This window comes from Ambystoma mexicanum, chromosome 8 (genome assembly GCF_040938575.1).
Source record: "Ambystoma mexicanum isolate Mex_15411 chromosome 8, UKY_AmexF1_1, whole genome shotgun sequence".
NCBI classification, from domain to species: Eukaryota; Metazoa; Chordata; class Amphibia; order Caudata; family Ambystomatidae; genus Ambystoma; species Ambystoma mexicanum.
This window is the reverse complement of record NC_090929.1, coordinates 286,393,894-286,419,590: the sequence shown is the minus strand read 5'-3', so window position 1 is coordinate 286,419,590 and position 25,697 is coordinate 286,393,894. Positions and strand designations below refer to the sequence as shown.

The window sequence follows — 25,697 nt, the reverse complement described above, 5'->3', positions numbered from 1 at the left end:
AAAACAAATTACAAAAAAAACTTTTCTATCATAAGAATTAGTAATATGGAAACCCAAATACTGAATACAATCAACCTTCAATAATATGAGAAATACCTACACATTTTATTTTTAATTAATGCGTATACATTTTGGGAACTGCATAACATAGTACTTTTCTCCATGAATTAATAAACTATTCTTGTTTTTTTTATACAGATTGTGATTTAATGACCCTTTCTAGACCTATCAGCGTCCTGTCTATTTAGAGCCAATCATCTGCATTTGCACACTATTAAGCATGAGTGCAGTCATTTCATGGGAGTGCATTTGTTTTTTCCTTTCAGTTTCTTTCCTATCTCTTCTCACACTGGCCGGCCCAGTCCACCCACCTCAGACTGGATTCACCAGCTGATGAAAGTGCCAGAGGGGACATCAAGTTTTATACTGCCAGAGTACTGCCATTGCCTGGAAAGTTCTGCTGCTGTCAAATAAAAGGCACAGCAGGTCTGCAGATAAAATGCAAGTGCAGCCGCATGACAAATATAGCAGTTATGAAGTTCTAGCTTTGTGACATTATTTGTAACATTTCTGCTAAGCTATTCCAATACTGTTCTATTGGAAAAAGAGACAGGACTGAAAAGAAATATTGATGCCTTTGCATTAAAAGTTCATAGCAGTTCTACTAGGGACTGTGAGGTTCCCGTCGAAAGCACCTCAAAGCTGCTAAGTGTCAGTTGTCTGCCAGCCGTGAACTGCATGTCTCTCGAGAAGTGTCAACATCTTCCACATCAAAAGCCAAAGTAGTGGCACTCCTCAGAGCATAGCATTGCTTGCCTAATTAAATGACTGTATTTGTTAGAGTCTTATACCTCTCAACATACACGCTTGTCAGCAGCCATAGAATGGGTTCACTCATCTGCCAAGCCCCTTACCCATCCATACACTTCAATGGGCTCTCACCCGCCAAACACACAATTGTCTCTTTTCACCCACCTTGGGGACTCTTACTGCGCAGTCGGCATTATATAAAATGTCGACTCACATTACTGTGGCCAAGCGGAGCGGGGGTTGTGCGGGTGTCCCCCCCCACCCCTGGTGGCTGTAATGGGATTCGGGGATTGCAGGGGTGTCCCCCGCATACTGCTGTGGTAAGCGGGGAATAAGAAAATCAAAAAACGAACAAAATGAAAGAGAAAGGACCCTGCAGCGCCAGCACAGGACCAAGTAAGTGGGAGGAACTGATGCTGCAGGGATATTGAGGAGTCGGTGGCGCACACAGAAGTGTGCTGCCGTAAGGGTAAGTGGGGGGGCGGGAGAGGGTAGGGCAATGCAGGCCAGGGCATGCGGGCAAAAGTGATCTGATCACTGATCACTATGCCGCGCCGCAATTGGAGTCAACATTTTTCATCAGCGGAATTATGGGCGGTGCAGTGATCACATAGAGCTCAACCTGACAAACATATAAATACTTGTATTCAGCAAAACAAGCCCAGTTGTACTGTTACTTCAAAAGAAAAATAACTGTATGACACGGACACACCTGCTTGTAGTCAGTGGCTGAGGCAGGCAGGCAGTTTGTTATTGTGCACGATGTGAAAAAAATGAGAAGTACTACAAAAAGCAAATCCTTTTTTGTGTATTTCTGAAGCCATCAGACACCATGAACGTAAGACTAAAATGTGGGATTCTTGTATTATTTTAATCTGTACAGGCACAGTGTAACTCTAAGGGGGTGGGTGCTGAGGTAAGACTACCTCCAGACAATACTTATCAAGTATCATTCACACTTGCCCAGTCACAGACAATAGTCGATCCCCTGCTGATGTGGCCCTAATGAACGTCCCATTGAAATTCTCTGCTGATGAGACATGGGAAAAAGATTTTCAGAACCTGATCTGCAGGACTCTTCAGCAGCACAGGTTCTCCAGAGGCAGCGAGGATAGATTGCAGGCCCCCACGAGTGGGACTCTTTACTGGGGAGGGGGCAGGATCAGGGGAGCGTACATTTTCCAGTCAGTGGCTTTGGCTTGAAGCTCGAGTCGAGCTGGAGCCCCCCTCCCATGAATGCGGGTCCTCTCTTCCAGTGGAGGGGCCGCTGAGTGGGCGGGGCGGGGTGGGAGGTGCTGGAGTGGTGGGAGAAAAGGTGGCTGCCGGACACAGCCACCAAGAATCCCAGTGTGGGGGTTTGTCAGCTCAGCAATAACAAAAAATCAGTTCTCAGCTACAAGTAACTCAGGGTTGCTGTTGGAAAACAAATTGAAAAGGAAAGGAGGATGGGAAGGATAGAGGGGCCATTTTAAGAGCCACCCGGCGACAACTTTGTGTGCTCCCCGGTGGGAATTGTCCCCAAAAAGGAGAAGGGCAAGTCTAGAATGATACACAATGCATCTTTCCCAAAAGGGGCAACAGTAAAGGATGCAATCAGCGAGGAGATATGCTCAGTAAGCCATGCATCATTTCATGATGCACTCAGGTAGCTGCAAAGGGTGGCAAAAGGAGCACTGCTGGCAAAAACTGATACTGAGTCAGCATTCCATGTGTTACCAGTGCATGCAGATGATTACCCGTTGCTGTGGTTTCTGGCAGGGGGCATGCCCTATTTTGACAAATGCGTGCCCATGGGATGTGCCATATCGTGCAGTTACTTTGAGACTTTCAGTACCTTTTTGGAATTGGTCACGAAGCAGCAGATGGCAGCGGCCAGAGTGGGGCATTACTTGGACAATGGTGAAGTGGGACTTTACACAGATGTGGCTGGAAGCATGTGGTTGGGGGCCTTTTGGGGAAACCAGTCATGTGGCAAGAAGTGGCTGAGTGAATGGGCAGAAAGCAGCCTTAGTAGGAACATTACATTTCTGGAGCTATTCCCTATAGTGGTTGCACTGACTATCTGGGGAAAAGGGCTGCAAGGAAAGCACGTGGTTTGTTTGTCAGACAGTATGTCAGTGAGGATATAAATTAACAATCAAAGAGCGACTTGCCAGAGGTACGGAGGTTATTGAAGTACATGGTGTTGATATGCTTGAAGGGGTGAGAGTGCATTTTCAGGCAAGGCATGTCCCAGGGGTGCTGAATAACGCAGCTGATGCTTTGTCTCGCTTCAAATGCAGGATTTTTTCGGAACTAGTTGCCTCTAGCGGAGACAGTGATGGCCCCTTTTTTCTGATACACACTCTGGTGTTTTGGTGCCCCGTTATAGCACCCCTCATTGCAAGTTCTCTCACCAGGGAAACTAAGGAAGCATACGAAAAGTACACGGTTTTTTTCCAGGGCCAGAGGGAGTGGAAACCTATTTTACCAGGAGGCCTTGATCGGAGTCCTGGCATATGGAGGGGTGACTGCCTGGACCGTGAGAAAGAGAGTGGTGGCTATCAGATTTGTGACAGGGCTCCATGGGGTGCTGTGCCCGTCAAACGATTTCGCTGTTAAGAAGAGGCAGAGGTTAGGCACAGAAAAGGGAGATCCTAGGAGGCCACTTGACCCTCAGAAATTAAACGTGCTTGTCATCGCACTAGGACAGATTTTCAGTGACACCTGTGAGGTGACACTCTTGCAGGCCTTCTTCGTCACAGCTTTTTTCTGAGCTTTCCGGATAGAGGGAGCATCCAAGAGGGATAAAACAGGTGTCCTGGCACTATCAGATGTCGTATTCATGGGTAGCAATTGGTTGCAGCTGTGGGTAAGAAAGTAAAAAAGTGACCAAGCGGGAAGGGGTGCAAAACTAGACTTGGCTAGGCGCAGCAACTGGGTCATTTGCCCGGTGGCTGCGATCAGAGATTTCATTGCATTAAGAGGGAGAGGTGAGGGTCCATTATTCGGACACCAGGATGGGTCAGGGGCAGCCAGGTTCCAATTTAGAAGAATGTTTCAGAAAGCCATTGAGGCATCTGGGCTGACCGGGCCAGGATTTGCTCTGCATTCCTTCCGCTTCGGCGCAGCAACCACAGCAGCAGGGTGCGGGTTGCACAAAGAGCAGGTCATGAGCATTGGAAAATTGAAGTCCGGGGACTACAAGAGTTACATTAGGCTTCACTTTTCTTGCAGAGGGAAGCAGGCAGTAGCACATGAGGGCAGTGAGATCAGGCAACTGGTGAAGTGGGGGGCCAAGGAGCATCGATAATGAGGATGGGTGTTTTATATGGCATAATGTGCCGATTATCTTCCATTATTCATAGAGGATTTGGCCAGTGCGTGTGGTTTGGGTGATTGGTCACTCCTTCATAAAGAGGATGGAAAGTGAGGGAATTCCCTAGGGTGCTCAGAGTTTTTGAGGTGGCATTGCACTCGATCGGTAGAGGGGGATTCCGGATAAAGGATATGCGAGAATTGGTATCCAGACACTGAGCAGTGCATCAGCTGCCAGAACCAGACTTGGTCATCCTCCATGTGGGGGGAAAACAACCTGGTACCTTTGGGGCAGAAGGAGCTTTGTTTCGCTCTGTTGTCGTTCTTTGGGTGGCTTGCCAATTTGTGCCCACAGGCAGTGATTGATTGGACACAAATTATCCCAAGAACGTACTGGAGAGTGGCTGGCTCAGCCAGGCCTTCGAACATATCAGTAAGGAAATTGAACAATGAGCTGACACGATTGGCAGGAGACCGGGGTGGCTCCGGACAGTGGGCAGCAGCCTGATAATAGGGTCTGTGAATAGACATCAGGATGGTGTACACTTATCAACCCAGGGAACTGACATTACTTGAAAACATTAGGGCATTAATATGCACAATACTGACTAATGGGGAGAATCCCCGGACCGGTTGGTGGAGGTCCCGGTGCCAGGTGGGGGGAGGACCAGGTGGTCATTGATTTGCCCCTCCCGGTGGATCCTGAGGCCGGTATGGTGCAGTGGTGAGGAAACGGCCTGCCTCTCATTGGGTGGATTCAGGCTGGTGAGGGTCCAACAGGGAGGGGATGAGGGGAGACCAGGAGAAGGACAGTGTTGAACAAGAAAGGTGCCTCCTGGGATCACCTCCCAACATAGGGTATGGCGGGGAGGTGCACACTGACACAAAGGGACCTCACCACTGTACAGTTACCAATAAGGCGGCGTGCGTGGTTCAACCTGGACCACCTGTCACATGTGGGGAAATAATAAAGATGTATGCTTTCAACTTGATGTGCGTTTATGATTCCATTTTCTTAACTGAGGGTCACGTTTATACTTCTGTGTGAATATTAGTAGTTTGGTTGTTAAAACATTAAATGTGGCCGGGTTCTTTGCAAAGAACAAGTGTGGTGGCTCTCTTCCGCGGCCCAGCACTGTCTCCCTGCTGAACCCACTTGGTAAGAGCCTCTCTGAGCTCCACCTGACCCAGCCACCACAAAGGACAACTCCACAACACCCAGGAGAATCCTGTCACACCATTATTATTGTTCTTCTTGCTCACAGATGTAAACGCACTTTCATCAGTTCTAAGCGTTCGAGGAAGCCTAACGAAATATGGAAAACGTTGTTACAGTCACATATAAATGGTCACAACATTTTTAATCCACCATAGCCTGCAACATGCAAATTGCTACTGTTGCAAGAACACATTGTTTATAATTATAATTGGTTATCTATAACGTGCTTAACACCCAGAGTTTTATAAGCGCTGACCCGGGGATCGAACCTGTGTTGTTGCATGTCTTCTTGCTTCCAAGGCGAGCGGTATGCTTCGAGACAGCAGAACTTGCCAAAAGATTCGGACTTTGAGTTCTTCTGTCAAAAGATGCTGACGCACAGCTAGTCCAGTATTTCTTCCTGATTGTGGTGCCTGACTCCCTGGCAGAACCTGCCAAATGACTGGAGTTTATCCTGGACCACCCCTGTCTGTGTCTAATGCAGTAAATTACCAACTATGGGCCTCATTACGACCCAGGCGGTAAGGGGTTTACGGCAGCGTAAACAGTGCCGACCCTTACTGCCTGATTCCGAGGTCCCTTAGCGCCATGGAGGATTTAACACCTGCTTTTAGCAGGTGTTAAAATCCATGGCGCTAAGGGACCTTGTTGTTAATTACGCCACCGTAATTTACGGTGGCGTAATTAACGCCTTCCCCACTCCCATTATGCCCTATGGGGCAAAAATGGGAATAGGGAAGGGTAAATGGGGATTGGGGACTTACCGCCCCGCCAACCTCGGAAAGGGGCGGTAAGTCCGCCAACCACCATGGCGTAAACTATGTTTACGCCATGGTGGTAAAGGTACGACCCAGGCGGTAACTTACCGCCTGGGTCGTAATGAGGCCCTATATGTTTTGTGGGAATTGAAGTGCTCCGTTTTCAGGCTAAGCCCAAAACAGAAGTTCAGGTCTTGCTTTTGCACAGGGTGTATGTGGGTAGCACTTAAATTGCTGGACTTACACAGTCCTAGATTGGAGTTTGTGGTGCATGCTTCAGCTTGGTTGATATCAGGATCACAGTGGTGGACCACATAACCATTATTAATTACAATTGTTCTTTCATGACGCGCTTAATACCAATGAGTGGTTTCTAAGCGCAGACCCGGGTATCAAACCTGTGTTGCTCTGAGTCATCTTCCTTCCAAGACAAACACGTTGCCCCTGAGCTATCCTTCCCCTTCATTATTCAGAAAGAGCCCCACCGAGTCTCTCTGAAGCTTAGACTTTTATTCCAAATACCCTACATTATGAGGCAGTCCGCTTGGGAATCCCTTCCTACCTGAGTTCAGGAGCCTCCCTTTCACCAAGGAGTGAGGTTTTTCTTTTCTTTGAATTATATAAATCTCAAAATACAAACGGTAAACAGTTTTCTCGTGCCGGTTTATGTACAACGTACTGCCTTCTCATAACTTGATTGACCTTAATATAGTTCAGAATAAAAAAAAATCAAATGCAGATTGACTTTGTAAGACATTTGTTTTTTCTGCTTGAACTATTTTTAGGTTTCTCTATTCTGGGTTGCTTATATTTGCTTACTTTGCATAACATCTTTTGCATAGTGGAAATGTTTGTGCTTTAACTGTTAAATAAGTGACCAATACTTAGTATGCTCAATAGTTTCATGAAAGTGAGCGCTGGTTAGACTTTGAAATGACCCTTGCCCACTGTGGTCCTCTTTCAGATTTTCTACATATGCGTGTGGGCGAATCTTTACTCCACGGTGCGCATGTTCTCCTTCGGGCAGAGCTGGTGGAGCGGCATTGCTGTGAGCCTCGCTGCAGCGCTGATCACGACAGTCACTATTTTGGTTATTGACTGCCAGCAGCGGGAGGTGAGTGCTTCAGGCCCCGAATGAAGAATGATGTATCAGCATTACATGATAGCAAACAGCATCGAAGAGTGACTTATTGCCTTATTCTGCCCCATCTGAGTTATAGCGTTCCTTCTGCCTCCGGCTCCTGAGGGTGTATTAATGGCGTCCAGGGGTAAGGAGGTCTTCAGTCTTGCAAGCGATTAGCTCAGGCAGTTCGCTGTCATCTGCCATTGTTTTATGCAACTCTTCATCAGTATTATGTCCTATTAGCAGTAGAGTAGGCGGTGACACTATGCGCCACACTCTGGCTTCTACAGCTAACTCCAGCGCTCCCATTGACAAAGCAACACCGCAGCGCTGCCTTTATTATGGAAATGAACAATTAAATTGCATTTAAATTGAAACGAGGCAAGATTACTCAGTTGTGGTTTGGGTGTTTTAACTTTGCAGAAAATACAATCCATGCATGCATATGATAATAGAAGTATAAGAAGTGAAGTCCTTCTTTAGTGTTTTTGTTGTAAAGAAGCAGGTTTAAAAGCTATAAAAGTGTATGTACTGATTTGTGTTGCTTTCATGGATCTTGTAACAGAAATAATCTATTAATGATGACCAAATTGAAGTTCAGGTTTAGCTTCCTCGACCTGGCGCTTGCAGCATTCAAGTGGAAAGACATGGTGGGGATGTGGCCACTGGGGATAGAGTCCTCGTTGTGTGCAGCATCTTTAACGATGTGGCTTTGCCATGTTCCCCTGCAGTCCTGGGGTTGGTAGCTGCAACTTAATGAGAGGAGCCCAGCTCGACACTTCTGTATGAGTTTCTTCTGAAATCGCTTGACTGTACAGCGCTTGGTCTAGCATTTTGCAGGTACCTCAAACCGGTGCACGTCCCAACATTCGGGTAATTTCACTAAAACTCTGCAAACAGCCGCAATGTGTGGGATCTCCCGGGTAATCATTCAGCAGTTGGGACCTCTGCCTCCTTTTAATCTATTCCTTAGTGCAAGGAAACACAAATAGACCTATGAATGTATATCATAACTACAGGGTCGCAATCAGCGACCCTATGCATGTTGTCTCCAAGTGAGAGGAAGCCCAAACCTGCATATCTGCTAGTTTTCCAGGACATCGGTCATTTCATGGGGCCTCTAAACCCATGACATCACATTCCTGTCTGCTATCCACACACGCTGGAGAAGGAGAGAAGTCTGCTTTGGGCTCACCCCCCCCCACTGAAACCCTAATCTGCAAACTCCCCTGGACAGCCAGTCAGTGTACCAGGTGGAGGTTATTCATGCGGCATTCAGTTAATTGCAGTCCTGATGTTAACATCTGCCACCAAGTGGAACAGAGCGCTCTAACCAGCGTTTCAGCTGGAGTGCTTATATTAGCATCTGTGCAGAGCAAAGCCAGCATGGAAACCTGCATCTAGTCTGGAGATTCGGATGCAAGGCACAGGGGCTACATTTCCCCTGCTAGCAATACAGCATGCACGCTCGTTATTCAGAGAAGTAGGCATTCTTTCTGTGAAATACGCATTTTCATGTTTCTGATTGTATATAACGTGTGCAAATGTATCAAAAAGGGAGAGCACGACAATAAACACGTGTAAATGTGCCCAAAAGAATAGATACAGTGTGTCAACCTCAATGCAAAGGGGCAAAAACTGTATAAACACTGCCTTTGCTAAATCTGTTTTTTTTAAGTACAACTTTGGCTTAGGTGTGTGCAAACCCCCACGCATTGAAAGGGTTAATTGGCGTCTTGATGAGTGGCACTGAACACCTGTCTGCTAACAGGACTATAGCCGGCCACCTGGGACATCAGGAAGGATGCCCTCTGTATCTGAGTGGATGGTGGAATGGATCTCTAGTGCGCTGCGTCAACACCTCACAGGGCACAGATGTGCTGGCTGAAGGGCTGATGTGCAAATCGATATTTTGAAAACAGATGGCCTTACTGGAATGCTCCCTGCATGAAACCGACTTTACGCCGCAAATTAAGCCCTACACATGCTTGCCTTGCATGTAATCAAATTCTGGGGGTTGCGCGCAAGAAGCGGTATTGATCCTCTAATTAACCTTTGCAGCATTATAGCCGGCCCATTATGGGCCTGATTTATGTAATTTTTAGTACGGAGCAAAGTGACTTTGTACTGGTGAAAAGTGACTTTGCACTGCCAACAAACACCTTGATTACCAAAACAGTGAAAAGTGTATTTTTGCAGTGCAAAGTTACTTTGCACTGAAAAAGTACTCTTTGCAACATGAATTAGGCCCATTGTGCGCGGTGCAAAGAGTAGTTTTGCAGTGCAAAGTCACTTTGCACTGCAAAAATACACTTGCACTGTTCTCTAAATCAGAGTGTTTGTTGGCAGTGCAGTCACTTTGCACCAGTGCAAAGTCACTTTGCACCGTGCTAAAAAATTCCATAAATCAGGCCCTGTCTCACACAGTCAGGTGTGTGGCCTGGAGTTTGTCTGCCAAGTAGAATGTGTGCAATGTGTCCCCTTAGCTGATTTATGAAAAATTACAAGGCCACTTTCCCATTTCCAGGAAGAAGCTAAGCTCCCAAGTTCATGTTGTCGCTTCTACTCTATTCAAGGGCTCTTGGGGCTGGGGTAGAGGATCCCTCTGCCCCAGTTTTATTTGTAAGTGAACACGCTATGGACATTACAGTTAGTAATGTTAGTTAACTAGCCAGTGGAGAGGCTCCATCGCCTCTGGCCCATGGCTCTGGCCTTGTTTGCAGCATGTGGCTTGTAAACTGTAGCTTGTCACTTATGGGTTCCATCCTCTAACTTAAGCTGAGTCTCAGCTGAGGATAATGCAAAGCAGTGCTGATGGAGGCACATGCCAGCAGCGGGGAAGCTGGCAGTAAAGAAGGGATCCCAGGGACACGTTGAAGTGTGTCCCTAGTACACCCAAAAAGTGGAGAACAGGCGAGAATACCCCAAGGAGGTGATTCTTGCAGGTCATCAGATCAGAAACTTTTGTAATGGTCGCTGATGGACATCAGCCACCTGCAGTTAATGTTAATGTTAATGTTAAAGGATATTTGTACCGCGCACTATCACCACCGCAGTGGACCCCTGGCACTCTGGCGGCTCTGAAAAGGGAGGGGTGGGGAATAAGCTGGAAAAGTGAAAGAGAGCAGTGATGTGCCGTTGGCAGCCTCAACACGGTTAACACACGCTCACTGTGCTTGGAGTGTTTTCTGGTCGGTAGCCGTCATGTGCTGTTGTGCAAGTCTATGGCTGTCATTACGACTTTGGCGGTAGCCATGTGTCTGGGTTCCCAGAATGGGGAATTACTGGGCCATTCCGAGTTCGGAGGCCCCGGTAATTCTTCCCTTCAGGAACCCGGGCCCGGACCTTCCCCATTCCCATTTCAGCCCCCATAGGGTTGAATAGGAATGGCAGAGGGAGCAAACAACGGGCCTATTACGAGCGGCCTGTTGTTTGCTCCCTCTTCCCCTCGCGGGACCCGCTCTGCACGTCTGGTAAAACCAGACGTGCAGAGCGGGTCCCGTGAGGGGACCTCGTAATCAGGTGATACAGGGCTGACGGCGCCAGCACCTTTACCGGCGCCGTTAACCCCTTACCCCCTGACTTATAATGAGGCCCCAAGTGCGGTTCGCTTTGTTGTTGGAGTGTAGTGAAGTTTGTGCAGATTGTTGTGCAATAGGGTTGTGTTTGTTAGTGTTTGAGAGGTGCATGCAGAGGGGTGAAACTGTTAGTGCATTGATTAATTGGCATTGCTGCCTGGAAGGGAAGTGCTGAGATTCCACATTCCCTCCAGGTGCAGTGCTCGAGCATCTCCACAGCTCCATCAAGATCTGGCATCGGCCAACACCCATACTTCCTTCCACACATGACACTCACCCACATTCATAACCGTGTCCAGGTTCGGGCCCGTCCACCTCCATCAGACCTGCCTGTATGCGGGAGGGAAGCAAGTGTTTGTGAATTCCATCCAAATCTGGCTGTGATTGCATTCTCAATCAAGTCCATAGTTGCTGTTGTAAGAGAATTCAATTCAACACTACAGCTAAGTCAATGCCTAGTCTGGGATACTGAATGGAAACCCTTATAGATATATCTTTATGTCCAGTTCATGAGTTCTGGATGACTACCCCTATATAACTTTCCTCTCTTAGAATCCCCCTGACCCCACTGAGCCAAGAAGTAGTTCTGTTTTGCAAGTTTAAAAGGTTTATTTGAGAAATAAAACAAAATATAGATACCACGCTTTTATAATAAATTAATAATCAATATCGCCCTTATAAATATAATGTTAATCAACAAGGGGTAATCTGACACTAGCACATTTCTTTATAATCAATGAGGAGTTGGTGTAGGATGGATAAAGTAGCAAAAATACTTTTTTGATTTCAAGGGAAAAGCAATGAGGAATAAAGTGAAGTACAGAAATACTTGATATGATTTTAGCAAAAGATCAGATAATCACTTTTTCTCTGGCAATTCACCCCCCTCCCCTATGCAATGTAAGAAATGGAAGGAGATGGAAGTAACACACACAGTTCTCAGGAAAGCAATGAAATACAATACAAAATTCAGTTCCCCCCCAGCAAGCTTAGAGGAAACAGGTAGGAGTTTGAAACACAGGCCCAAAATGCTTTTTAAATGTGATGGCAATGGGTGGGAAAATGTTGAAAATGCTTTTAATTCCCTTTAGGAGGTTCAGGGTGAGTGAGAGATACTTGGGATGAGCTCAGGCTCACTCTAACAATGATTCAGGGATGGTTATTAAGAGGCAAACACATTTTTAGCAGAGGAAAGCAAAAAGCTGCTATCCTTTTACACGTAAAGAAATCAGGCCAAATCGCAAATCGCGGCAAAATTCGTGAGTGCGTGAATCGTGATTACGGCAAAAGTATAAGGAGTAGCAAGTCGGTTCTAGGTTCGTTGGAAAGCTGGAATCCTAAGCTTTCAGAGGAACGTTAAACCAAGTTCCTAGGACGCACGGTTCCAGAGATATGAACGATGGACTGGACCTCGTCACGGATCTGATCAATCAGGCTAGCGGCACTTCACAGCGATCTGGTCTCTCGGTCTGCGGTTCTGCACGGTCTGGTCTGGTCTGGTCTGGCACTGGTCTGGTCTGTCCAGATACAGCGGTCTCTGCACGGCTCCTGGATCTCTGCACTGGTCCTGGCAAAAGTTCTTGGCAAGGGATTCAAGCAGCTCGCCCGGCTGTGAGTAGCTTGCAATGATTTGAGGCCTGCTGCAGAGAATTCAGCTTGTGGTTTTAGGCCTCTGATTTAGGTTCTAAAGTATAAGTTCTAGGTTCTGGAGTATGGAGCTGGAGTCAGTCTGGAACTGGTATCTTCTGGATGTTGTGTGGTCCGGCAAAACGCTCCGCAGCAACTGGAGTTGAATGTCCACTCTAGCTTCCAGTGGCTCTTTTTATGTCTTTTGAAAGTGGGTGTGTGGGCAGCATCACTAAGCTAGCCCCTCTCTCAACTGATCATTGGTCAAGCTTTTCTCTCTTCCTTGAAAGGGGAAAGGAAATGTGAGTCAGAGTGATGCTGTAGGTTTTATGGGTCAGAGTATCCTCCGCTGGTCAGTTTGCCCACAAATCTATATTTGATTTAAATACATCCTTCCCAGATATACAAGTTGTTGAAATTACATGTGCACATTATATATTCCTTATGGTCCATGCTTGTCTGCCTCTGATCTTCCTGGGGGCTTGCATTAAAAAATGACAACATTTTGCGCTTTTTAACTGGTTTTGCAATATCGGACATTTACCCAAATTTACACACATGTGCGCAAGGAGTATGGACATTAATTGATGAAGTGTCAGATTTTTAACATGCAGACATTTGGAGTGAGGCCCTATTTTCCGCTAGCAACCCCCCAGAATACACCACAGGGTCCTAACGCATCTCAAAATGTTCACAGAAAAATCACAAAAATAATGATATTACTTATATAATTCTGACAAGTCCGCACTTTGAGTTATCTATCTTTTTAAAATTATGCCCTGGTCAAAAAGGGGTGTGGCTTCCCACATCACAGGGTGAAATAACTGGTTTATCCACTTCCCCCAAACTCAGCTACTAGCAGAGGCACTGCCCCTCCCAGTTTCCCTTAAGAGGAAGCCACTTTACGGCCCCCCAATATAACATTTGCCTGAGTCCAGGACAGGCCTTTGTTCAACTCCCTGTAGTCCCCAGCTGCTCCACCCCTAATCTAACCAACAGGGCCATGTGACCTCAGGATGCAGCCAGGCCTGGCAGCCAGGCCAGGGAACACAGCTGTTGATCCAGTATCAACTCCTGTCGGGGGTAGTTGTCAGGCAGAATTAAGTTTCATTAAGACAGGTTTCAACTAAATGTCACTTTTTGTTCCCAGTTTTCTACATTCAAATCAAACTGACAATTTTTACACATGCAGCTAGAATGCTGATTCCAAGTTCAAAACTATGACATTTCAACAGTGACAAACTATGTGACACTCTAAAGTAGGTCACTCATTTATTCTAAACATTTCGATTTTAGTGTCTTTCAGTTCAGTTTAGCACTCAGCCAGTCTTGTTATCAACATTATTTTGGGCTCTTCATCTTCCCAGATTTTGTATGCACATCAGACTTCATTCTGCCAACTGTCTGCTGGTGTTCAGTAAGATTTTTGGATATGTGGCAATGTTTGAAATAGGCATTTTGAGCTTGCATTCAGAGAAACAAAAGGGTGATTTTAAAGTGATTTTGAGCTGACAGGCACTACTGTTTTTCCTTTGGCACCCATTCCACTCATGACACCCCTGGCCCATCATGCTCGCACTGGTGGGTGGCAAGTTAGGCAACCATTTTGGTGTGCGCACAAACTGCACAGTTCTCCTAGATTCTGGCGTGAAGGTGGGCGGCGACAGCTCAACCCCACATCCACCCTGTCTATTGATTTAGCATGGGTCAAAACCCTTAACAAACCCCTCCGCCCGACTACGCTTTGATTCAAGTCGAGGTGAAGTCGGGTGCAAAGGAAGTTTTGGGCCCTTGCACTGGTGTGTCCACATTCTCTTCTTCCAATTCTGTAGATGGCACAGTTCAGCATCTTTTCCTCTCTCCAGTCGATCAATCAGTTCTCCTTGCTGGTCCTGATGGGAGGATTGGGCGGTACCCCGGGCCCCTTGGGTCTCTGCTCCCGGTCTCCGGATCGTCCTCCTTAGCCAGTCTCCAGGTTTTCCTTCTCCTAGGACGACAAAGGAAAAGCGACAATACCTATTCGTAGACATTTTTCCATCACTACTAACGGTGTGGCAGACATATACATTTTATACTTTAACATACCTCAGATTTTACTTTTGAGATACAAGTTATCATTCAAAGACAGTGGCTTACAAGAGTATAATATTTTAGAGACTATATGTGGGATATTTTAGGGTTGGAACTGAATTAATCTGGAGCGGTCCCCTCTGGTATTGCAGAGGACTCCTCCAGTTGTTGCAGAGTGTGGGATGGCAACACTTTAGCTGATTTATATGTACCCACTTGTCTTCCCTCTCTGCCAAACCGCCTTTGGGGATGCAGATCTTGTAGGCCACAGGGGAGATTTTGTCTATAATTTCAAACGGTCCCTTCCATGTAGGCAAACATTTTCGCTGTTTGGCCTGGTTCCTTTGGAAATTGTATAGATATACCCGATCACCCACCTTATATTCCTTTCGGGTAGTTTTTAAATCATAGTGGGTCTTCATGCTCTCGGCTGATCTTTCTAGATTCTGCTGAGCATAGGCAAAAGCATGCTGAAGGTGTTTCCTTAAATTCTCCACATACTCATGAGTTGTGGAGGCATTTATCAACGTTTGCTCTTGGGTTCTGTAGAGCAAATGCTGGGGAAGCACCATCTTGCGTCCAGTCATCAACTCAAATGGTTGCAGATGAAGGGGTAGATCTGATGGCCATTAGGACCAGAAGTAATCGGATATCCCAACCTGGCCCAGAATCTCCCATAAACCTTTTTAATATGCTCACAATTGTCCAGTTATATCTCTCCACTGCTCCAGAAGAAGCTGGCCTGTAAGCAATGTTTAGCTTCCTTTTAACCCCTAGCATCTCCCACATCTTTGTCATTACTTCACTGGTGAAGTGGCTACCCCTGTCTGACTCCTTTGAGGTAGACCAAAACGGGATAAGATGTGGTTAATCATCAGGGCAGCTGCTGTTCCTGCCTTGCAGTTTGGGGCTGGGAGACATTCCACCCACTTAGTAAACAAGCATGTAACGGTCAACATGTACTTGTTTCCTCTAGACGAGCGAATCACAGGGCCTACAAAGTCGATTTGCAAATCTGACCATGGCAGTGTCATCCCCCTCTTTTGGAGAGGCGCACGGTGCGTGAGGGATGATGGCTGAAATTGTGCACACACAAGACAACCCTTCAAATATTGGTTGAGGTCCTGGCCCATGTGTGGCCAGTATGCAACCTCTCCTAAGATTTCCAGTGTTGTGTGAAACCCCCTATGACCGGCGGTGGCCGCATCATGGGCGTGACTTAAAATCAGGCTTCGGAATGAGGTAGGAACCACCCACTGATCATGGCCAGATTGGGATTTCCTTACCAACAAACCGTCTTGGATTCGGAACATTTTTGGACATTTCATCAACACTCTTAGGTCCTCTTTCCCAATGTAATCGGTATCCGTCAGGGGAATGTTCTCAGAGTCCTCAAGGTGTTGGTAAAACTTACCAATAATTGGATCCCCCTTCTGAGCTGTAATTAAATCAGCATCAGGGGTCTCCTTACTCCATTGTGCAGTTGAAAGATCATTGTGAGCATTTGTCTGGAACCTACTGATAGCAGTGACCTGGATTTCCCCCAACAGGGACTCTATTTCGATTAGATCCCCTTGGATGGCCCCGGTTTTGGCCAGCTGATCAGCTAAGTCATTGCCAGTTTTGTCTGGTCCCTCTACTTTGGAATGACCCTTGATCTTTTTCCAGTAGATGGTCATCCCATTCAATGTGACCAGATCATCAATGTTTTGGATTAACTTCCCATGTTTCAAGGGTTTGTTATTAGCACATAACATGCCTCTGGTTTTCCAATTAACCAGGTGCTCCACGAACCCGTTCCGTACATAATCCGAATCAGTGATTATGACCAATTCGTGGAGTTGATGTTGGACAGCAGTGAGGATGGCCTGATGCACAGCCATCAACTCTGCCACCTGACTACTTCGGGGACCAATTTTGTATCCAGCGGAGGGTTCTGGAAACTCCTTCACCCAGGCATTCCCTGCGCCGGCGACCAGTTCTTTCTCCCCGTTGTTGTCAACATGGTACGAGCATCCATCCACATAGACAGTGGGCATTCCCTCACACTTGTCTTCTTCAAAGACTTTGTGTGGGGAATTAAGGTATGCCTCCGTGTTGTCCTTGATTTTTAGACTTTCGTCCTCGAGACAGTTTTCTCTGGCACAATCATGCAAGTCAGCCAGACCTTGCGCGAGGTGACTCTTCTTGTTTTGGCCATATCTGACCTCCACAGGAAAGCCATGCATTGACAGAATCCAGAAAGTAATTCGGGAATTACTCACATTTCCGGCCCGGATTCTGTCACTTTGGAGATATTGCAGAGGCTGGTGTGGAGTCTCCACTATCATGTGTTCCCCATGGATAAACGGGCAGTAATTCTTCAATGCCCACACCATTGCCAGGAGTGCCGTCTCACAATCGTTGAATTTTTCCTCCACAGAGGATAAAGTTTTGCTCGCATAAGAGATTACTTTATTGACCTTGTCATGCTTTTGGTATAATACTGCCGTCAAGCACGTATTAGAGAACCCTGTCTCCAGGAAGAACTCCTTGTTTCTGACAGGGTAAGCTAGGCAGGGCGCTTGTGAGAGGCTTCTTTTGAGTTCTCTTACTGCCTCGACTTGTTCTGGACCCCATTCCCACTTGACCCCCCCCTTCAGGAGATGAATCAGGGGTCTGGTGATCTCTGCGTAGCCCTCAATGAACTTTCTGCTGTAATTAGTCAGTCCAAGGAGGCTCCTTAGTTCCCGCAGAGTTGTGGGGTCTTTCAGTTTCTGGAGTGCTTCTACTTTCTTTTCTTGGGGACAGAGACCCTGAGGAGTAATCTCATGCCCCAAGAAATTAACACGGGTTCTACACCACTGTGCTTTCTGAAAGGAAAGTTTTGCTCCGGCTGCCCTTAACTGTGTCAGAACATAACGGATCCCCGCTATGTGTTCCTCCACAGATGAACTTTTGATGAGGACATCATCTACATAAGCCAGGTTACCCCTCGCACCTCGGTCGGGCATGGCCTTATGTAGGAAAATGTTGAATTCATTGCCGGAGTTTAGGTATCCGAAGGGAGTCCGGGTCCATGTGTACTGCTGGCCCCCAAAGGTAAAAGCCAGTTTGTACTGGTCCTCCCTACTGACAGGCACGGTCCAGTATCCATTGGTCAGGTCTATTGCTGTGAATACCTGTGACCCCTGAATCTGGGCCAGCCCTTGGTCAATGTAGGGCAGAGGCCATCGGGAAGTATGGACCCGTTTGTTGAGCTCCCTAAGGTCGGCGCAGAGTCTCCACTGGCCGTTTGGCTTCAATATTCCCAGCACCGGATTATTGAAGGTGCTGTGTACTGGACGTATTATTCCCCGGGACTCAAGGTTCTTAATTATTTCAGTAAGGGACTCAATGGAGGTGAGAGGCAAACAATATTGCTTCACAAACACTGGAGTCATTCCAGGGTCCGGGGGAATTGTTGTTGTGTGGATGTCGGTGCGGCCACAGTCATATGAGTCTACCGCAAAGAGATCTTGGAAATCCAAGAAAACTTGTTTCAACTTTTGCTTTTGTTCCAGAGTCACACAGGCATCAGCTAGGTTTACTCTCTCTTCCACCATCTGCCTGAAGCCTGGAAAGACTTCTGGTTTGGCTATCTCAGCAGCCTCCTCCAGCTGGGTGGAGAAGTCCCTGGTCAGAGTGCTGATTTGGACTGGAGGCCTCAGGTGGGAAAGGCAACCCTCATGGACCTGGAAAATCACCTCATCCCTCCTGAAGTCACAAGTCACATCTTCCTTACCATAGGGGCAGGAAGTGTACACCAGGAAGTTCCCCCCATGCCGGGTAAAAATCCTGTCTGGTGTTGTATTGTCATCACTGTCACTGTCAAAACAGTCCTTGGGGATTGGTCCTAACAGTTCATTTCCTAAATCGATGGAATAATGTCGGTCATCAACCGCCATTCCAATAATGGTGCCTTTAAGTCACTGTTATCCACCTCTATTAGAATGGTGTCATGTTCTATGTTGACTAATGGAGTTGGGTTTACCCCCAACCCTTGCTGTTGGAGAGAAGCGTTTAGATGTATGTAAGCATCAGGGTTTTTCAAATGTTGTCCTCTTTTAACTTTCACTTCCAGGGAGAATTGTCGGGTCCTTTCTGGGATGGTGACTTCCTCTTTGATCTGAATTCCAACTGCATAAGGTAGCAATTGAGCTGACCAAAATGCTTTTTCTGGATCATCAAAGCCCATGGGATTATTCGCTAATCGGGACCAAGCTTTGAAGTTTATTAGGTCAAAACTAATGGCAAAGCGATTGAGAATGTCACTGCCTAAGTAAAAGGCGGCAGTGACGTCTCGCACGACCCAACAATTATGGACTATGCTCTTGTTGCCAATGGAGATTTTGAGCATACACCTGCTTGGCAGGAGATGTTTGGAATTAGGTGCTTCCAGGTCCATTTCCCATTTGTCTATCAGTTTGAATGTGGGAATGGCTGGATCTATTGGGAGTTGGCGGAACATGGCTTCACTGATGAAGCTCTTACCGTTGTTCACACACACTCGAGCGAGAACAGAGTCCTTCCCATCATTTAACTGGACAGGGATGAACAACTGCTCTCCGATTTACTGAATATCAGCCAGGCTCTGAGCTGATTTCACATCTTTCTGGACTATAGGAGTGGGAGTTTCTGATTGTGGATTAGTAAATAATTTCAGGGTGTTTCCGTCCAGTGTGGAATACCACCTTAAACTGGAAGGAAGGTTGATTTTCAGAATTAGAGAGGACCCCCCATCACCAGTCTGTTGTCCTACTGCTATTACTGTCACATCTGGAATTTGGTTGTTCTGGAAGTGAAATTCTACTTGGTCAGATTTTTGTTCAACCATGTGGCAGGTGCCGTTTAAACTAACATGGTTGACACTCTGTTTTAATTTTATTGGTCGGCTAGTCTGGGTCCAGAGGACCTTGTTTAAGCAATCTATTAGGGGTGACAACCTTCTCAGGAGGTCATTCCCTAGTAAACAAGGGGTGCCCTCTGGAGTCACTACTATGACCGGGTGTTTCACCTTGTGTCGCCCAATTTTAATGTCCAAGTCTGCAGTCCCCTCAATGGGAATTCCCTTCCCGTCAAAGTTCTGCACTTGTCCAGGAAGAGAGGTGAGAGGAATTCGGTAATTCTCCCCCCTTCCTGCATTTAGTTCCTCAAAGGCCCTTTTGGACCGAAGGGTAGCTTGGGATCCAGTGTCCACCAGTGCCAAAATTGTACCCTGCCCCTGTACTTGTACCGGGGCATAGTATCTTCCCTCCTTCTCCTCAAGGGGGCACAGATAATGAACATTTTTGGACAACTGGTGGGCTAACTTTCTGGTTTTGGACATTGCTAGAGAAGAGATTTGGGCAGAATTCTGTGGAGAGTCTTGGGAATCTGAAAGAAAAAGTTGGCAACTGGAGATCAGAGCCATTGTTGGTTCCCCTGGTTCCGGTTCTGGGCCCCCCCCCTTTTTGGAGGCAGTCACCAGGATGGGTTTGAACCAGGGGATTTCGGTATTGTGGGTTCTGGGATGAGATGATGGGCGGCGGTAGCTCAGTCTCCATATCTCCCCAGTCTGGATTGGAATCCCTTGGGACCCATTTTTCTTTGGGAGGAGTTCCCCCATCTCTGAAGGAGAAGATCCTTTTCCCAGGATTTTCTGAGGATCCCTCTCCCTCAAATTGGAAGACCTGTACCTCCTCCACAAAGTGGGTCTGTTTGGGTCCTTTGTTTCTCCTACCCCCCCTCTGCTCCTTGGGAGGCAGGCTTTCAGGGGCAGGAGATTTTGTTTCCGGTTCCTGGTTTTCCAGGGGCTGTTTACAAGTTGGGAAGGAAGCTTCCTCCAAGGCTTTACACCCCCCTTCCCCTTGTGCCTCCTCCCTGGGAACCGGTGGGTTATCGGGGTGCTGCCCCCGTCATTGTTCTGGAGCACCAGGTCCCGAGTTTGGGGCATTCTGCGGTGGCATGCTCATCTGAGGGTTCTATTGAGCCCTCAGTATGTGACCCAGATCTCGTGCCATATTTTGGACCTGGCGCTCAAGTTGTGAAACCCGCTCAGGCTGATACGGGGCTCTATTTTCTCCCCTCGGCTGATCCCGGGAAGGGTAGCTATCCCTTCTCTGGTAGTACCCCTGGTTGGGAAGATTTTGGTACCCCTCCACCCTTGGCCTCCCCTCTCCCGGATTAGGTTGTCTGGGCTCAGGGAATTGGGGAAAGAAGGATGGATGATTTTGGGGCTGGAAATTGGGTGGATACCTGAGGAAAAAGTTTTGCCCAGGATTTGGAGAATTTCTGCCCTCCTGTGGGAAGTTGGGAGGGAGGTTCCCTGGGTTAGGTGCTTGGCCGGATCCCCCCCTTGGGCTGGAGGAGTCCACACATAACCCAGGATTGGTCAGTTTCCCTTATAGCGGGGACTTACATAGTCAGGGGAGCGGGGGACCCCATTTGTGGGACTACCTCCTCGACTACCTGTCTGTGACTGGCCCGAGGGCCTTCTGGGCTGTGAATTATTTGGTGCAGGCAGGTTTTTAGCCCCCCCCATCTCCAAATCTAAAACGGGGGCAACCTTTACCTCTGCCACCTTGGCAGCAGCAGGGGTGCTGTTGGTTTTGGGGTTTTTCGGCGCGTTATTTTTATTTTCGATAGGCTTCTGCACCTCGTGGATCCGGGTAGCCTGTTCAATGACCCAGTCTAAAGATTTTTTCTCATGAAAATCTCTCACGAGCTGGGTCCTTATATATTTAGGGAGAGCATGGAAAAATGTATTGACAAATTCTTTGCTGTCTGTGCGCACCCTTCTTGTGGCCTGCGCAAAAGCACGCTTTAACTCTTGCACAAACTCTTGTGGGGCCTGATCCGCCCCACATTGCAAAATGTAGGCTGCCTTGCGAGCCTTTTGGGGATTTCTGTGCACAGAAAAATGTTTCAAGATGGCCGCCCTGTATGTGGACCACCTTGAATGATTTTGGTCCTCCAGCCCCGCAAAGAAACTGGAGTACTCTGGTGAGAAGGTCCACTTTACATATTGAATACAGCTTTGGCTGTCCTTCAAATGAAAAGTCTCCATCATTTGCTCAAACAGCTCTAAGTGCTCCCAAACAGAATACTTGGCGTTCTTATGATAAGGCGTGATAACACTCCTTATTGTCTTTATTTGCTTCAATGGGTCCTTAAGCAAGGCCCTTTTTTGCCTTATTGGCCTTTTTGGTTCGGGTAACCCTGGTCCATTCATCCTCTGACTCAGAGGCACTGGTCCCAGAGGTTCCTGTCTGATCTTCCAGGTTTTCCCGGATTCTGCGAGCATGGGAATGGCTGGCAGAATGTGGGGACCTGGTCTCCTGTGTCCTGCGCTGTTCAGAGGAGTCTTCAGATTCCTCCTTGCTGCCAGGACTTGATGGGTACCCCCCCCCCCACTGACCTAACTGGGCAGAAGTTTTCAGGATGCCCTTAATGGGCCTACTCTCCTGGGGTTCCCCACTAAATTGCACTGTGCTTGGGTGCCCATACCCGGATGCCCGCCCCTCCATTCCTGGGAGGTACTGGCCTATGAGCCCCATACTTCTGGTTGGATAGTAATCTGACTTCCCTGTGGCCCGGTGCTCATGTGCGCCAGGGGACATGGGTTTGGCAGAGTCCAGGGACTGAGAGATATGAAGGTCTCTGGTACTAGGGCTCCTGAGGTTATGCTCAGGAGTCTCCCTCTCCCAGCGAACCTGGTCTCTATCCGCCCCTGCTCCCTGTTGCAATGCAAGAGCCTGCGCTTTCAGTTCCTCAGTTAAGGCCTTACTAGACTCTATCAGTCTCTCCTGCATCGCTACCTGTTGCTGGAGCCTATCATTGTGCTGACAGAGAGCCTCATTTTCTCTCTGTGCCTCCTGATTGGTCCTGGAGTACTGGGCCAGTCTCTGCTGCAGGAGGGTTACCTCCTGAGCTGTGTCCCTATTGGCCTGCTCCTTTCTTGCCAGAGCATCCTCCACCCTCCTGGTGTGCTCTAACAAGTTCTGGTGTTCTTTTTGGAGGTCACCCAGTCCCTGGAGAGCCAGGTGATTTTCTTCCATTTTCCTTTTTAAGTGGCAGACTTCCTGGCCTAAGGTATCCCTTTCCTGACTAAGAGTCTGCATCTGTGCCGCCAGGTCGTCCCTTTGCCTTTGGAAGGCACCAGCTTTCTGGTGTTCTTCATCAAACTCTGCCTAGGTATCCAGGTCTTTCAAAATCAATTTATTGCTTTCTTCTTTCTCTCTATCTAGTTGGATTTGCAGGGTGGCTACCTGCTCTGTGCATGCCCTGTTGAAATTGATCTGTTGCTCCAGCTTTTTCTGGCTCTGCAGTAAGGAGTCCAGACTGTCTTGGTGCTCCTTCTGCAAAGCCAGAATTCTGGTATCCTGGTCCATCTTTTCCTGTTGCCATCTATCCATGTCCTCTTTTATTTTAATGATATACTGCCTACTATCATTTTCTGACTCCTGGCTCCTCTGCAGCCTCTGCTCAGAAGAGACCAGGTCAGATTGGGCCTTTTCTAATGCCATCTGTTGCCTACTTGGCCTTCAGCACATTTGTCCTGCATGGCTCCCATATATAGATACAAATATGCCGCTATCCTAACCATCTTGTCGTGTTCATCTTTAACTTTAGGAGCCATGTATAATTCACTCAGGGCCACATGTAATGGACCCTGATCTCTCCATTTATCTGACTCTGTTTCAGGACCGTTTGGTCCTGATGAGTCCACTCACCTCTCACAAATAGCTTATGTAAGAAGTGCTCTCTGGCTATTTTCATATCTACCAAGGTCGTCATTCTGGAATTTGAGTTCCTTCCTGACTTACAGAAGTTTGTATTTTATTTTTGCAAAACAGACCTTTCCCTTAGAGCGTCCTTTTGAGGAGTGCTTTACAGCGTAACACAGCGTGGTGATCCGACCGGATGTATGTATCTTGTCAGTTAGCACACTGTATTAATCTGCACAAGTGATAGATCTAATCCGGAATCCCCGGCTACGAGCCCCCAATTTGTAAGAGGATTCAATTCAACACTACAGCTATGTCAATGCCTAGTCTGGGATACTGAATGGAAACCCTTATTGATATATCTTTATGTCCAGTTCATGAGTTCTGGATGACTACCCCTATATAACAAGAGAGAGGGGCGAGAGTGCACAGCTTACTTTCTTAATAGTGTATTTCGTTTTCAATGGAATGTTATTTTGTTAATAAATATATTAATGGGGTGCAGCCCACTATCATGTGCCACCGTGTTGGGCACAGAAAATGAACATGGAGAAAAAGAGACCGAGGCAAAAGTGCCTTCGGTGTGGGCCGCACACCCTTGATTCCCACTAAGGGTTAATCGATTTCTTTTGTGATCGTTATTCAGTTAATAAAATCCAACTTCAATCGTAATTCACAGATGTGTATATTTTTTAATTTTTCAATTGCTGTGTTTATAAAGCTCATAAAAAATTGTGCTTAATTGGTTAAACTTCACCAAAAAAGCTAATTATCTCAATTGAGGCAAAACAGAAAACCCATCTGGCTAATGCATTTCGGATTGTATCCTTCGTCAGAGCCAGGTTAGTACTGGAGCACTCTGAGCTACTTCTTGCTCGATCAACTCCGAACAGCGTCTGAGACTCGCCCCCTATATAACACCCCTCCCTTAGAATCCCCCTGACCCCACTGAGCCAAGAAGTAGTTCTGTTTTGCAAGTTTAAAAGGTTTATTTGAGAAATAAAACAAAATATAGATACCACGCTTGTATAATAAATTAATAATCGATATCACCCTTATAAATATAATGATAATCAACAAGGGGTAATCTGACACCCGCACACTTCTTTATAATCAATGAGGAGTTGGTGTAGGATGGATAAAGTAGCAAAAATACTTTTATGATTTCAAGGGAAAAGCAATGAGGAATAAAGTGGAGTACAGAAATACTTGATATGATTTTAGCAAAAGATCAGACAATCACTTTTTCTCTGGCAATTCACCCCCCCTCCCCTATGCAATGTAAGAAATTGAAGGAGATGGAAGTAACACACACAGTTTTCAGAAATGCAATGAAATGCAATACGAAATTCAGTTCCCCCCCCAGCAAGCTTAGAGGAAACAGGTAGGAGTTTGAAACACAGGCCCAAAATGCTTTTTAAATGTGATGGCAATGGGTGGGAAAATGTTGAAAATGCTTTTAATTCCCTTTAGGAGGTTCAGGGTGAGTGAGAGATACTTGGGATGAGCTCAGGCTCACTTTAGCAATGATTCAGGGATGGTTATTAAGAGGCAAACACATTTTTAGCAGCGGAAAGCAAAAAGCTGCTATCCTTTTACAGGTAAAGAAATCAGGCCAAATCGCGGCAAAATTTGTGAGTGCCTGAATCGTGAAAGTATAAGGAGTAGCAAGTCGGTTCTAGGTTCGTTGGAAAGCTGAGATTCTAAGCTTTCAGAGGAAAGTTAAACCAAGTTCCGAACGGTTCCAGAGATATGAACGATTTTGTAAGGGTCGTTCGGATTTAAAGTAACTCAAATTGACAAGTGACAGCTATGCAGCTGCAGAATTGACAAGTGACAGTGGTGCAGCTTTACAAAATGACAAGTGACAACTTCTAGGAGGCAGTTCTGGTTAGATTAAAATAGTTTGGATTAGATTATTTTAAACTAAGAGATTATTTCTGTCACAAATCTGACCTAAATACTCACAATATATTTTGGAAGGACTGGACCTCGTCACGGATCTGATCAATCAGGCTAGCGGCACTTCACAGCGATCTCGTCTCTGGGTCTGCGGTTCTGCACGGTCTGGTCTGGTCTGGCACTGGTCTGGTCTGTCCGGATACAGCGGTCTCTGCACGGCTCCTGGATCTCTGCACTGGTCCTGGCAAAAGTTCTTGGCAAGGGATTCAAGTAGCTCGCCCGGCTGTGAGTAGCTTGCAATGATTTGAGACATGCTGCAGAGAATTCAGCTTGTGGTTTTAGGCCTCTGATTTAGGTTCTAAAATATAAGTTCTAGGTTCTGGAGTATGTAGCTGGAGTCAGTCTGGAACTGGTATCTTCTGGATGTTGTGTGGTCCAGCAAAACGCTCCGCAGCAACTGGATTTGAATGTCCATTCTAGCTTCCAGTGGCTCTTTTTATGTCTTTTGAAAGTGGGTGTGTGCGCAGCATCACTAAGCCAGCCCCTCTCTCAGCTGATCATTGGTCAAGCTTTTCTCTCTTCCTTGAT

The 25,697-nt window shown here is 46.9% G+C and overlaps 1 protein-coding gene across 5 annotated transcripts in view; it reads left to right on the top strand.

Annotated features, from left to right (window-relative positions):
• TMEM268 (transmembrane protein 268) overlaps positions 1-25,697 on the top strand; it is a 454,643-nt gene that overhangs the window by 325,731 nt on the left and 103,215 nt on the right. For all 5 annotated transcript variants that reach the window (XM_069609679.1, XM_069609680.1, XM_069609681.1 and 2 more), the window contains one exon: positions 7,049-7,198. In XM_069609679.1, coding sequence (XP_069465780.1) covers positions 7,049-7,198 — 150 coding nt within the window. The remainder of the gene's footprint in view (positions 1-7,048; positions 7,199-25,697) is intronic.